This window comes from Neovison vison, chromosome 7, assembly GCF_020171115.1.
Source record: "Neovison vison isolate M4711 chromosome 7, ASM_NN_V1, whole genome shotgun sequence".
NCBI lineage: Eukaryota > Metazoa > Chordata > Mammalia > Carnivora > Mustelidae > Neogale > Neogale vison.
The window spans coordinates 153,907,435-153,921,478 of record NC_058097.1 but is presented as its reverse complement, the minus strand read 5'-3'; the positions used below and the strand labels follow the sequence as shown (position 1 = coordinate 153,921,478).

At 41.7% G+C, this 14,044-nt stretch overlaps 1 protein-coding gene across 1 annotated transcript; it reads right to left on the bottom strand.

Annotated features, from left to right (window-relative positions):
* Positions 1 to 11,456: 11,456 nt before the first annotated feature.
* On the bottom strand, positions 11,457 to 12,428 carry LOC122914217 (olfactory receptor 56B1-like). Its single transcript, XM_044260846.1, has one exon. The coding sequence runs from the start codon at positions 12,426 to 12,428 to the stop codon at positions 11,457 to 11,459; it is 972 nt and encodes a 323-aa protein (XP_044116781.1).
* Positions 12,429 to 14,044: the final 1,616 nt, after the last annotated feature.

The window sequence follows — 14,044 nt, the reverse complement described above, 5'->3', positions numbered from 1 at the left end:
CTTATACCTTGCCTCCCTCAGGATTTTTCCTTATTATTCCTTCACGTCTGCTATGTTCATCTCTTTTGTTTCTTAAATTCCACATATGAGGGAGATTATATGATATTTTTCTTTTTTTTTTCAATTTATTTGTTTTCAGAAAAACATTATTCATTATTTTTTCACCACACCCAGTGCTCCATGCAAGCCGTGCCCGCTATAATACCCACCACCTGATACCCCAACCTCCCACCCCCCCGCCACTTAAAACCCCTCAGATTGTTTCTCAGAGTCCATAGTCTCTCATGGTTCACCTCCCCCTCCAATTTACCCAAATTCCCTACTCCTCTCTAATGCCCCTTGTCCTCCATGCTATTGGTTATGCTCCACAAATAAGTGAAACCATATGATAATTGACTCTCTCTGCTTGACTTATTTCACTCAGCATAATCTCTTCCAATCCCGTCCATGTTGCTACAAAAGTTGGGTATTCATCCTTTCTGATGGAGGCATAATACTCCATAGTGTATATGGACCACATCTTCCTTATCCATTCATCCGTTGAAGGGCATCTTGGTTCTTTCCATAGTTCGGCGACTGTGGCCATTGCTGCTATAAACATTGGGGTATAGATGGCCCTTCTTTTCACGACATCTGTATCTTTGGGGTAAATACCCAGGAAGGCAATTGCAGGGTTATAGGGAAGCTCTATTTTTAATTACTTGAGGAATCTCCACACTGTTCTCCAAAGAGGCTGCACCAACTTGCATTCCCACCAACAGTGTAAGAGGGTTCCCCTTTCTCCACATCCTCTCCAACACATGTTGTTTCCTGTTTTGTTAATTTTGGCCATTCTAACTGGTATAAGTTGATATCTCAATGTGGTTTTAATTTGAATCTCCCTGAGGGCTAATGATGATGAGCATTTTTTCATGTGTCTGATAGCCATTTGTATGTCTTGATTGGAGAAGTGTCTGTTCATATCCTCTGCTCATTTTTTGATGTGTTTGTCTGTTTCGTGTGGGTTGAGTTTGAGGAGTTCATTATAGATCCTGGATATCAACCTTTTGTCTGTACTGTCATTTGCAAATATCTTCTCCCATTCCGTGGGTTGCCTCTTTGTTTTCTTGACTGTTTCCTTTGCTGTGCAGAAGCTTTTGATTTTGATGAAGTCCCAGAAGTTTATTTTCGCTTTTGTTTCCTTTGCCTTTGGAGACGTATCTTGAAAGAAGTTGCTGTTGCTGATATCAAAGAGATTACTGCCTAGGTTCTCCTCTAAGATTCTGATGGATTCCTGTCTCACGTTGAGGTCTTTTATCCATTTTGAGTTGATCTTTGTGTACGGTGTAAGAGAATGGTCGAGTTTCATTCTTCTACATATAGCTGTCCAGTTTTCCCAGCACCATTTATTGAAGAGACTGTCTTTTTTCCACTGTATATTTTTTCCTGTCTTGTCAAAGATTAATTGACCATAGAGTTGAGGGTCCATATCTGGGCTCTCTACTATGTTCCACTGGTCTATGTGTCTGTTTTTATGCCAGTACCATGCTGTCTTGGTGATCACAGCTTTGTAATAAAGCTTGAAATCAGGTAACTAACATGATGCCCCCAGCTTTATTTTTGTTTTTCAACATTTCCTTAGCGATTCGGGGTCTCTTCTGATTCCATACAAATTTTAGGATTATTTGCGCCAGCTCTTTGAAGAATACCGGTGGAATTTTGATCGGAATGGCATGAAAATTATAGATTGCTCTAGGCAGTATAAACATTTTAACAATGTTTATTCTTCCGATCCAAGAGCATGAAATGGTCTTCCATCTATTTGTGTCTTCCTCAATTTCTTTCATGAGTGTTCTGTAGTTCCTTGAATACAGATCCTTTACCTCTTTAGTTAGCTTTATTCCCAGGTATCTTATGGTTCTTGGTGCTATAGTCAATGGAATCGATTCTCTAATTTCCCTTTCTGTATTTTCATTGTTAGTGTATAAGAAAGCCACTGATTTCTGCACATTGACTTTGTATCCTGCCACGTTGCTGAATTGCTGTATGAGTTCTAGTAGTTTGGGGGTGGAGTCTTTTGGGTTTTCCATATAAAGAATCATGTCATCTGCGAAGAGAGAGAGTTTGACTTCTTCATTACCAATTTGGATACCTTTTATTTCTCTCTGTTGTCTGATTGCTGTTGCTAGGACTTCTAATACTATGTTGAACAAGAGTGGTGAAAGTGGGCATCTTTGTCTTGTTCCTGATCTCAATGGGAAGGCTGCAAGCTTTTTCCCATTGAGGATGATATTTGCTGTGGGTCTTTCATAGATAGATTTGATGAGGTTCAGGAATGTTCCCTCTATCCCTATACTTTGAAGCGTTTTAATCAGGAACGGATGCTGGATTTTGTCAAATGCTTTTTCTGCATCAATTGAGAGGGCCATGTGGTTCTTCTCTCTTCTCATATTAATTTGTTGTATCACATTGATTGATTTGCGAATGTTGAACCATCCTTGTAGCCCAGGGATGAATCCCACCTGATCATGGTGGATAATCTTTTTAATGTGCTGTTGGATCCTGTTGGCTAGGATCTTGTTGAGAATCTTAGCATCCATATTCATCAGTGATATTGGTCTGAAATTCTCCTTTTTGGTAGAGTCCTTGCCTGGTTTGGGGATCAGGGTAATGCTGGCTTCATAGAAAGAGTCTGGAAGTTTTCCTTCTGCTTCAATTTTTTGAAACAGCTTCAGGGGAATAGGTGTTATTTCTTCTTTGAAGGTTTGGTAGAATTCCCCAAGGAATCCATCAGGTCCTGGGCTCTTGTTTTTTGGGAGGTTTTTGATCACTGATTCAATCTCGTTATTAGATATCGGTCTATTCAGGTTGTGGATTTCTTCCTGGTTCAATTTTGGTAGTTTATATTTTTCCAGGAATGCATCCATTTCATCTAGGTTGCTAAGCTTATTGGCATATAACTGTTCGTAATAACTTCTGATGATTGTTTCTACTTCCTTGGTGTTAGTTGTGATCTCTCCCTTTTCATTCATAATTTTATGAATTTGGGCTTTCTCTCTTTTCCTTTGGATTAGTGTAGCCAGTGGCTTATCGATCTTATTGATTCTTTCAAAAAACCAGCTTCCAGGGAATCTGGGTAAATTGGAAGGGGAGGTGAACCATGAGAGACTATGGACTCTGAAAAACAGTCTGAGGGGTTTGAAGTGGCAGGGGGGGTGGGAGGTTGGGGTACCAGGTGGAGGGTATTATAAGGGCACGGCTTGCATGGAGCACTGGGTGTGGTGAAAAAATAATGAATAATGTTTTTCTGAAAATAAATAAATTGGAAAAAAATCAGCTTCTAGTTCATTGATATGTTCTACTGTATCTCTGGTTTCTCCCTCATTGATCTCAGCTCTAATCTTGATGATTTCCCTTTTTATGTGAGGAGTTGGTTTGATTTGTTGTTGATCCTCCAGTTCTTTAAGGTGTAGAGACAGCTGGTGTGTTCTGGATTTTTCAATTTTTTTGAGCGAGGCTTGGATGGCTATATATTTTCCCCTTAGGACTGCCTTTGCTGTATCCCATAGGTTTTGGACCAAAGTGTCTTCATTCTCATTGGTTTCCATGAATTGTTTCAGTTGTTCTTTGATCTCCTGGTTGATCCAAGCATTCTTAAGCAAGGTGGTCTTTAGCTTCCAGGTGTTTGAGTTCCTTCGGAACTTTTCCTTGTGATTGAGCTCCAGTTTCAAGCATTGTGATCTGAGAATATGCAGGGAATCATCTCAGTCTTTTGGTATCGGTTGAGTCCTGATTTGTGACCCAGTATGTGGTCTATTCTGGAGAAGGTTCCATGTGCACTTGAGAAGAATGAGTATTCTGTTGTTTTAGGGTGGAATGTTCTGTATATATCTATGAGGTCCATCTGGTCCAATGTGTCATTCAATGCTCTTGTTTCTTTATTGATTTTCCGCTTCGATGATCTGTCTAATTCTGAAAGAGGCGTGTTAAGATCTCCTATGATTAGTGTATTCATATCAATATGACTCTTTATCTTGATTAACAGCTTTCTTAAGTAATTGGCTGCTCCCATATTGAGAGCATAGATATTTACAATTGTTAGATCATCTTGGTGGATAGTCCCTTTAAGGATTTGTAGTGTCCTTCTGTATCTCTGACTACAGTCTTTAGTTTGAAGTCTAATTTATCTGAAATGAGAATCGCTACCCCAGCCTTCTTTTGAGTCCCATTGGCATGAAAGATGCTTCTCCACCCCTTCACTTTCAGTCTGCGTGTATCTTTAGGTTCAAAATGGGTCTCTTGTAGACAACATATGGATGGGTCCTGTCGTTTTATCCAATCTGCAACCCTGTGCCATTTTATGGGTGCATTTAGGCCATTCACATTGAGAGTGATTATTGATCGATACGTTTTTATTGACATCGAGTTACCTTTGAAGTCTTTCTTTCTGTAGATTGTCTCTATATTTCTGTTCAATGCTATTCTTGGGATTTTTCCTCTTTTATAGAACCCCCCTTAATATTTCCTGCAGTGTCGGCTTGGTGGTTGCATAGTCTTTTAAGCCTTGCCGGTCTTGGAAATTCTTTATCTCTCCATCCATTTTGAATGTCAGTCTTCCTGGATAAAGTATTCTTGGCTGCATGTTCTTCTCATTTACTGCCCTGAATATATCTTGCCAGCCTCTTCTGGCTTGCCAGGTCTCTGTGGACAGGTCTGACGTTATTCTGATGGGCTTCCCTCTGTAAGTAAGGAGCCTCTTTGCTCTGGCGGCTTTCAAGAGATTATACTTACAATTATAATTCCTCAATTTGACTATCAGGTGTCGTGATGTTTTTTTGGAATGTATAATCTTGGGTGGAGACCTTTCAGCCTCTAGTACATGAACGCTGGTTTCATTCACGAGATTGGGAAAATTTTCATGAGGTTCTTGTTCCACTCTATCTTCTAGACTTCTTTCTTTCTCCTCCTCTTCAGGGATTCCAATAATTATGACATTGGAAAGCTTCATGGCATCATTTATTTCCCTGATTCTGCTTTCGTGGGATCTAAGCTGTTTGTTCCAGGCTTCCTCCTGATCCTTTCTCTCTGTCTGTTTGTCTTCCAGATCACTAATTCTATCTTCTGTCTCAGTTACCCTAGCTTTGAGAGAGTTTAGATTAGATTGGAACTCATTGAGAGCATTGTGGACCTCCTCCCTGGTAGCTTTAAGCTCCACCCTAACATTGTGAACATCCTGTCTGGTCACTTTCAGTTCGACCTTAATCAATTCTGTTTGGTCATCCATGGCTTTCTCCAACCTAGCTATTGCCTGGATAATTGTTAGCCTGAATTCTCTTTCTGACATATTGTCTATGTTGATAGCCGTTAGCTCTGTTGCAGAAGGTCCATCCTCTGTATTTTTCTTCTGTTGGGCATTCCTCCTCCTAGTCATTTTGGTGGGAGAAGACTGAACAGATGTAGCTGGATGTATCAACTCTGGTGCAGTCAAGGTGCACCCTGGAACACTTCTGAGCAATCAGGATTCCCCACCCAAACGAGAGACAAAAGAAAAGAAAAAGAAAAAGAAAGGAAAAGAAGAAAAAGAAAAAGAAAAAGAAAAAAGAGAGAGAGAGAGAGAGAGATAGGAAAGAAAGGGAAGATGAAAGAGAAGGTTCAGCCCAGATGGGCCCCAAGGTAAGATTTATGAAGTAGACAAACAAAAAGAGATAAAAAGACTGATACAATTATATGGCAAGAGAAAGAAAAAAAAAAAAAATATATATATATATATATATATATGCAAATAAAGAAAGAACCTCATCAAAAAGAACCACAAGTGTAAAATTTATATGCTCTCAGGAGAAACACAGAAACACTGGTAGAAGAAGATGGGAGAGTTCTTATAAATTCTCAGTGTGTGTGAGGAAGGTTGTTTTGATTCTTCCTGGATGTATCTTGATATCTTTGTTAAAGGACTCAACTTTCCTAAGATAAAGGGGATTAAAAATTGGCTTACCTATAGGTGAAGTATTGATTGGGGAAAGTGGATTACTTTGAAGTTAACTCTACATGAATATTAGAGGATAAAAATAAAAAGGAATATACTAGACTAAACTAAACTAAAATTTTTTAAAAAGGAATTCAAATAATAAAAATGCAAAAGAAAAACATAGGTGTATGTATCAAAAAGTTCAGGTTAGAAAGGTATTATGGAATTTGATGTACTGTACAGCTCGCTGTGATGGTAAATAGGTTAAAAAATTACCTATGTGTAAAAAAAAAAAATATATGAACCAGAATAGTGGAAACAAGTGAACAATACAAGTTTTCCTATGAAGTAGTGGTGGTTCTCTTGTAGTCCTTTTTTTTTCTTTCTTGGTTTGTTTTCTGGGGGAGGGGCCTGCCACGTGGGTTGTCAGTCAATGATGTTTCCTGAGTTGAGTCCCCCTGCCCCCCTCAAGGGGGTGGGCTCTGGGGAAACTGGTTTTTTTCAGGCTTTTGTTCTCTGGCGGTTTTTTTTTTCCTCTCACCTTGACCGCCTTTGATGGTTTTTGTAGTATTAGAAGAAATCAAACTGCACCCTGATCTCCCTCTCAGAGAGAAGCCTTAGTCTGGGTGCAGAAGCTGAATAAATTCCCCCTTGGCCACTGGCAGCGCAGGTTCCACGTTGCAGACCCTGGGGGCGCAGGATCTTTTGCTTGTACCCAAAGCCAAGGCAGTGGTAGCTGTCTGGAGCCAGAGAGGTTCCAAGCCGCAGTCGCACATTGAGATTTTGCCGCTGGCCCAGGCTGGGAGTGCCCGGCTTGCACGCACCTCTTTTCAGAGGCGGCTGTGGGTCGGGCGCATGTCTGGGGCACTGAGAACGGGGTGCTGGTCCATAAGCCCCAGGCTGGGCTTTTGCGCGCCTCTGTCAGGGGAAGAGTTTCGCGCATGCGCAGCTTAGGCTTTGAAACAATGGCGCGGGTCAAAGAGCGCCGGCCGGGCCTCTGTAACTCAGGGGAGCTTGAGAACAATGGGTGCATATCTCGAGCTTTGTGGTAGGGCTAGCGCGCGTTCTGCAAACCGGCGCAGCTCCCATCCCCTCACAGGAGCCCGAACCCACGCGCTCTGGTGCGCGCTGGCGGCTTAGGGACCAAGAGCGGTTTCTCCGCCGCATTCTCTCTGCCTCAGCGCCGGGGAGGCCGTCTGGGACCGGTGAGTTAAGCCCCTGTCCCTAGCCTCCCCGATTCCCACAATTTACCCCTGCGATCCTTTGCTCTTTTGGAGTGCTTTCAACCAGTCTCCAAGTTAATGCTGGTCCCCAGATGCAGGGCACTCTCGCTCGTATTGGGGTATTACTTTCCCACCGGTCGCCACTGGTGGCTCCCTCCCCCTTTTGTTTATCTTCCGATATCAGTCAGCAGTTCCCATTCTGCTTTATCTGCCCACTGGTGTCTTCTGCCCCTGTAGAGATCCAGACGTGTGTAATTCTGATCTCAGGCTGATTTCATGGGTGATCGGAGTTCTTTGGTAGGTAATCAGCTCACTTTGGGGTACAGGCTGAAAAGGCCCCTCCTCCTACTACCCCGCCATCTTGTCCCCCCTGACCCATTCATTCTTTAGAAGGGTGCTGTTTAGTCTCCACGTACTTGGGTTCTTTCCAAATTTCTTCTTGTGGTTGAGTTCTAGATTCAGAGCATTGTGGTCTGAAAATATGCAGGGAATGATCCCAATCTTTTGATACTGGTTGAGACCTTATTTAGGACCGAGGATGTGATCTATTCTGGAGAATGTTCCATGTGCACTACAGAAGAATGTGTATTTTGTTGCTTTGGGATGAAATGTTCTGAATATATCTGTGATGTCCACCTGGTCCAGTGTGTCATTTAAGGCCTTAATTTCCTTGTTGATCTTTTGCTTGGATGATCTGTCCATTTCAGTGAGGGGAGTGTTAAAGTACCCTACTATTATTGTATTGTTGTCAATGTGTTACTTTGATTTTGTTATTAATTTTTTTTTATATAGTTGGCTGCTCCCACGTTGGAAGCATAGATATTTAAAATTGTTAGATCTTCTTGTTGGACAGACCCTTTTGAATATGATATAGTGTCTTTCCTCATCTCTTATAGTCTTTGGCTTAAAATCTAATTGATCTGATATAAGGATTGCCACCCCTGCTTTCTTCTGATGTCCATTAGCATGATAAATTATTTTCCACCCCCTCACTTTAAATCTGGAGGTGTCTTTGGGCTTAAAATGAGTTTCTTGTAGGCAACATATAGATGGGTTTTGTTTTTTCATCCATTCTGATACCCTGTGTCTTTTGATTGGGGCATTTAGCCCATTAACATTCAGGGTAACTCTTGAGAGATATGAATTTAGTGCCATTGTATTGCCTGTAAGATGACTCTTACTGTATATTGTCTCTGTTCCTTTCTGACCTACCACTTGTAGGCTCTCTCTTTGCTTAGAGGACCCCTTTCAGTATTTCCTGTAGAGCTGGTTTGGTGTTTGCAAATTCTTTCAGTTTTTGTTTGTCCTGGAAGCTTTTAATCTCTCCTTCTATTTTCAATGATAGCCTAGCTGGATATAGTATTCTTGGCTGCATGTTTTTCTCGTTTAGTGCTCTGAATATATCATGCCAACTCTTTCTGGCCTGCCAGGTCTCTGTGGATAAGTCTGCTGCCAATCTAATATTTTTACCATTATATGTTGCAGATTTCTTTTCCCAGGCTGCTTTCAGGATTTTCTCTTTGTCACTAAGACTTGTAAATTTTACTATTAGGTGACGGGGTTTGGACCTATTCTTATTGATTCTGAGGGGCATTCTCTGCACCTCCTGAATTTTGATGCTTGTTCACTTTGCCATATTGGGGAAATTCTCTCCAATAATTCTCTCCAGTATACAGTCTGCTCCCTTCTCTCTTTCTTCTTCTTCTGGAATCCCAATTATTCAAAAGTTGTTTCGTCTTATGGTGTCACTTATCTCTCGAATTCTCCCCTCGTGGTCCAGTAGCTGTTTGTCCCTCTTTTGCTCAGCTTCTTTATTCTCTGTCATTTGGTCTTCTATATCGCTAATTCTTTCTTCTGCCTCATTTATCCTAGCACTGAGAGCCTCCATTTTTTATTACACCTCATTAATAGCTTTTTTCATTTCAACTTGGTTTGATTTTAGTTCTTTTATTTTTCCAGAAAGGGCTTTTATATCTCCCGAGAGTGTTTCTCTAATATCTTCCATGCCTTTTTCAAGCCAGGCTAGAACCTTGAGAATTGTCATTCTGAACTCTAGGTCTGACATATTACCAATGTCTGTATTGATTAGGTCCCTAGCCTTTGGTACTGCCTCTTGTTCTTTTTTTTGTGGTGAGTTTTTCTGCCTTGTCATTTTGTCCAGCTAAGAGTATATGAAGGAGCAAGTAAAATACTAAAAGGGTGGCAACAACTTCAGGAAAATATGCTTTAACCAAATCAGAAGAGATCCCAAATCATGAGGGGGGCAGAAAGGGGATAAAAAGAGGTTCGAAAGAAAAAAAAAAAAGAAAAAGAAAAGAAACAACTAAAAAAAGAAAATGAATAAAGAAAAAGTATAAAAAATATATATATTAGATAAACTAAAATCGTTAAAAAAAGAAATGGGTAAAAGTTAAAAAAATTTAGCAGAAGAAGAGAGAAAAAAATTAAAAAGAAAAAAATTAAATTAACTGCAAGACTAAAGAATCATGGGTAGAAAGCCATGAGTTCCGTGCTTTGCTTTCTTCCTCCTCTGGAATTTTGCTGCTCTCCTTGGTATTGAAACTGCACTCCTTGGTAGGTGAACTTGGTCTTGGCTGGATTTCTTATTGATCTTCTGGGGGAGGGGTCTGTTGTATTGATTCCCAAGTGTCTTTGCCCCAGGTGGAATTGCACTGCCCTTACCAGGGGCCAGGCTGAGTAATCAGCTCGGGTTTGATTTCAGGAGCTTTTGTTCCCTGAGCGCTTTCCGTAGAGTTCCGGAGGATGGTTATACAAATGGCGGCCTCCTTGTCTCTGGCCTGGAGGAGCTGAGAGCCCAGGGCCCCACTCAGTGCGCCCTCAAAGAACAGTACCCAGCAACTCCCGTCTGCCTGACCTCTGGCCGCGCTCTGAGCTCACTGAGCCTGCGACCGGTTCAAGGTAACCCCGAGCTGTGAGCTCACTGTTGGCTCTGTGTCTGTAGCCGGCTTCCCCATTCTAATACCTGTAAGCTCTGCTACACTCAGACACGCCCGATCCTTCTGTGACCCTGCGGGACCTGAGGCCACGCTGACCCCGCGTAGGCTTCACCCCACTTTAGCCTCTGGAGTGATGTCCCTCAGCGGAACAGACTTTTAAAAGTCCTGATTTTATGCTCCATTGCTCCTCCACTTGCCGGGAGCTGGCCCCTCCCCCTGGGGTCTATCTTCCCGTTGCTTTGGATTCACTTCTCCCCCAGTCCTACCTTTCAGAAAGTGGTTGATTTTCTCTTTCTAGAATTGCTGTTCTTCTCTTCAATCTGCCGATGGATTTGTAGGTGTTTGAAATATTTAGATAAGCTATCTAGTGATCTTCTGCTAGCTGAAGTAGTCTCAGCCTGCTACTTCTCCGCCATCTTGACTCCTCCCCCCACCTGAGGGTTTTGTACAGCTCCAAAGGGCATGGTTTCCTCCTGGGCAGCAGGCAGAGTCCTGGGGTGTGACTCAGGGGTCTCCATTCTGGAGGGCATGGGGGCCAGGCCTATGGGGACATCAGCCTGAAAACCCAATGTAGGCTTAAGGGGAGGGCCTAGGGGCATGGCAGGCCAGATCTGGCACTGCCAAGGCAGGGTCCCCAGGGGGCTGAGTAGAGGGCAGGGGTGGCCAGTATTCTAAGGAGATTTGCACTTCACACACACCTGGCATTAGAGCTCTTTCTTGCAGGGTTTTGGCCAGTTGGGACCCTGGGCCAGGCCCAGGTGGCTCCCTTGAAGGCTCCTACCAGTGGGGGTTCACCGCGGGTTTCTGGCCAATTCTCATGAGCTTTCTCCCGAAATTAATATGGATTTGGGCAGAAAGCTCATGAGAATTGGCTGGCATTGTGCATCAATTTGGGCTTCTAATTTTGTCCATGTATAGATCTGCTTCCCACTACTCATGCTGCCCACATCTTCCTTAGCCACTTGTCCAGGCAGATAGACTTTGGTCTTACATTACAACTGTGAATAAACAATCATGATCTGTAACTCACATGCCACTCACTTTGGTTGTATGTGTATTATTATATTCATTTTTATTTTAGGGAAGAGATATAATTCATAAACACTAGTTTTTATTCCATTTCATTAGTTTGATAGAAAGTCCTTCCTTTCCCCACATATATTCATCTCTTATAAATATTTTGGAGCTACTGGGAATGTTTGTTTTTGTTTTCATGTGCTTTTACACTGTGAAAAATATATCTCAAAGGCATTCACTTTCCCTGTCATATTTGAAGTTTTACTATCCGTTCTAGAAGAAGCTGAATATAATGTAACATTATGGAGAAGATCACTGGAGACTGGTGTTCTTTTCTAATCTCAAACAAAACTTCCTTTGGAAGCCTGCCCTGAGTTCTTTAGTCCTAAGTGCATAAACTATAGGGTTGAGGGAAGGGGGGATGATGTTGTGCAGCACCTTGAGTAGAACTGGAATCAAAGGAGCTTTGGGTTCTGCCAGGTGAGTTACTGAAATCACAACAACAACTGTGTAGAAGAAGAGAATAAGGATCAGATGGGAGCTACAAGTGCTCAGAGCTTTGGATGCAGCTTCAGCCGAGTTCAGTCTAAGTACAGAGCGCAGAATCAAAGTGTATGACAATATTATGAGACGTAGGTCACTCCCCATTCCTAGCCATGCCAGAATCAACTGGCAGATGCTGTTTGGCCTCCTGTCATCACAAGCCAGGCTAGTGACTCCAAGGTTAGAGCACAAACAATGCTCAATCTCATTCCTGGAGCAATAATTACGCTGGGCTGCAAGCACAGGCACCGGAATGACAACCAAGCCATTTCTAAGTACCATGAACACAGTGGCTTTTAAGATTAAGGAATTGGTGACAATTGACGGGTAGCGAAGAGGGTGACAAATCGCTACGTATCTGTCAAAAGCCATACAGAGGAAGATACCAGACTCCATGCCAACAAAGCAGTGAATGGCATAAATCTGAGCAAAGCACTCAGGGAGGCTGATGACCTTGGCATCAAACCAGAAGATAGCCAAGATCTTGGGCATGATGGTGGTGGCCAGGCCCATGTCCACCACAGACAGAATGCATAGAAAATAGTACATAGGCTGCTGAAGGGCAGGGTCTTGGCAAATGGTGATGAGGATGAGGATGTTAGCACCGATTGCAGAGAGGTAGAGTATTGCCAATGGAATGGAGAGCCAGTGTTGCCAGCTGTGAATGCCTGGGAATCCCATCAGGATGAACTCATAGACCTGGAATTTGGAGCTATTAGAGCCTTTCAGAGATGCAGACATCTTTTCCTAAGAGAAAAAGAAAATGGTTTTCAAAGTTGCTATTTTGTGCAAAATTATCATCAACACTATTTTTTAACTGTCCTCACACAATTGTCAAACAATATATATTTTTTTAAGATTTTATTTATTTACTCAACTTTTGTAGCAACATGGATGGGACTGGAAGAGATTATGCTGAGTAAAATAAGTCAAGCAGAGAGAGTCATTTATCATATGGTTTCACTTATTTGTGGAGCATAACAAATAGCATGGAGGACAAGGGGCGTTAGAGAGGAGTAGGGAATTTGGGTAAATTGGAAGGGGAGGTGAACCATGAGAGACTATGGACTCTGAAAAACAATCTGAGGGGTTTGAAGTGGTGGGGGGGGTGGGAGGTTGGGGTACCAGGTGGTGGGTATTATAGAGGGCACGGCTTGCATGGAGCACTGGGTGTGGTGAAAAAAATAATGAATAATGTTTTTCTGAAAATAAATAAATTGGAAAAAAAAGATTTTATTTATTTGACAGAGAGAGAGATATCACAAGTAGTCAGAGAGACAGGCAGAGAAAGAGGTAAGCAGGCTCCCTGCTGAGCAGAGAGCCCAATATGGGGCTGGATCCCAGGACCTTGAGATCAGGATGTGATCCACAGGCAGAGGTTTAACCCTCTGAGTTGCCCAGATGCCCTATGTTGAACAATATTTTAAATAAGGTCTCCTCAGAATATAGTTTGGATCTGTAAGGAAATGAATTCTAAAGTCATTCCTTACAGAAATTTAAGATAATTTTTTTATTAAATTGATTTATTTATTTTCAGAAAAACAGTATTCATTATTTTAAATTTAAGATAAATTACAGCATCCTGGGCTTTGGCTTCTACTGAAGTTAAACTTGAAAGGAGCAATTGTCACTGCTGTCTCTGCAGGGGGCACTCAGCATGCATCTCAAATCTCTCTTTGTATTTTCCATGCCAACTCAATTTGGGACCATCACATGAACATGATTGTTGTTGTTGTTGTTATTTTAACTTCCATCATCTCTTCAGAAATTTTGTGGAATCAAATAGTTGTGTTGGTTCTCTTCATATTTGTCTCAATTTTGCTTCAAATTTTTATTAACTAACAGCCAAGAATTTTTTTAAATGCAGAATTATGAGATTAAATTTTATAACTACACCATTCCCTGTTGCTATAGATGTCCACTAATGTTTTATATAGCTTCCAAAAATTTTACATTGTAGACTTAGAAGTTTGCAAACATATGTGTGGGCCTATTAAAAGAGGAATTACTTTCTTTTTTACAACCCATTTTTATGGACTGCTGAGAATTTCTCAGAAGAATAGCTTTAGTAGTGAAGTGTTCATGACTGAATTTGTCAATTTCAGGAGTCATATAATGGAGAAAATAATAGTTTTTTCCCTAGGGGTATGGGGTGGTTCAGTCATTTAAGTGTCTATTTTGGGCTCAGGTCATGATCTCTGAGTCCTGGGAACCAGCCCCACATAGGGCTTCCTGCTCAGCAGGGAGTCTGCTTCTCTCTCCCTCTCTTTCTCCCTGTCCCTCTCCCATGCTCATTTTCTCTCTTTCTCTGTCTTTCTCAAATAAAATAAATAAAATCTAAAAAAAATAAACTTTTT

Coding starts and splice junctions, on each gene's coding strand:
- LOC122914217 (XM_044260846.1), bottom strand. CDS start 12,428: ATGTCTGCATCTCTGAAAGGCTCTAATAGCTCCAAATTCCAGGTCTAT.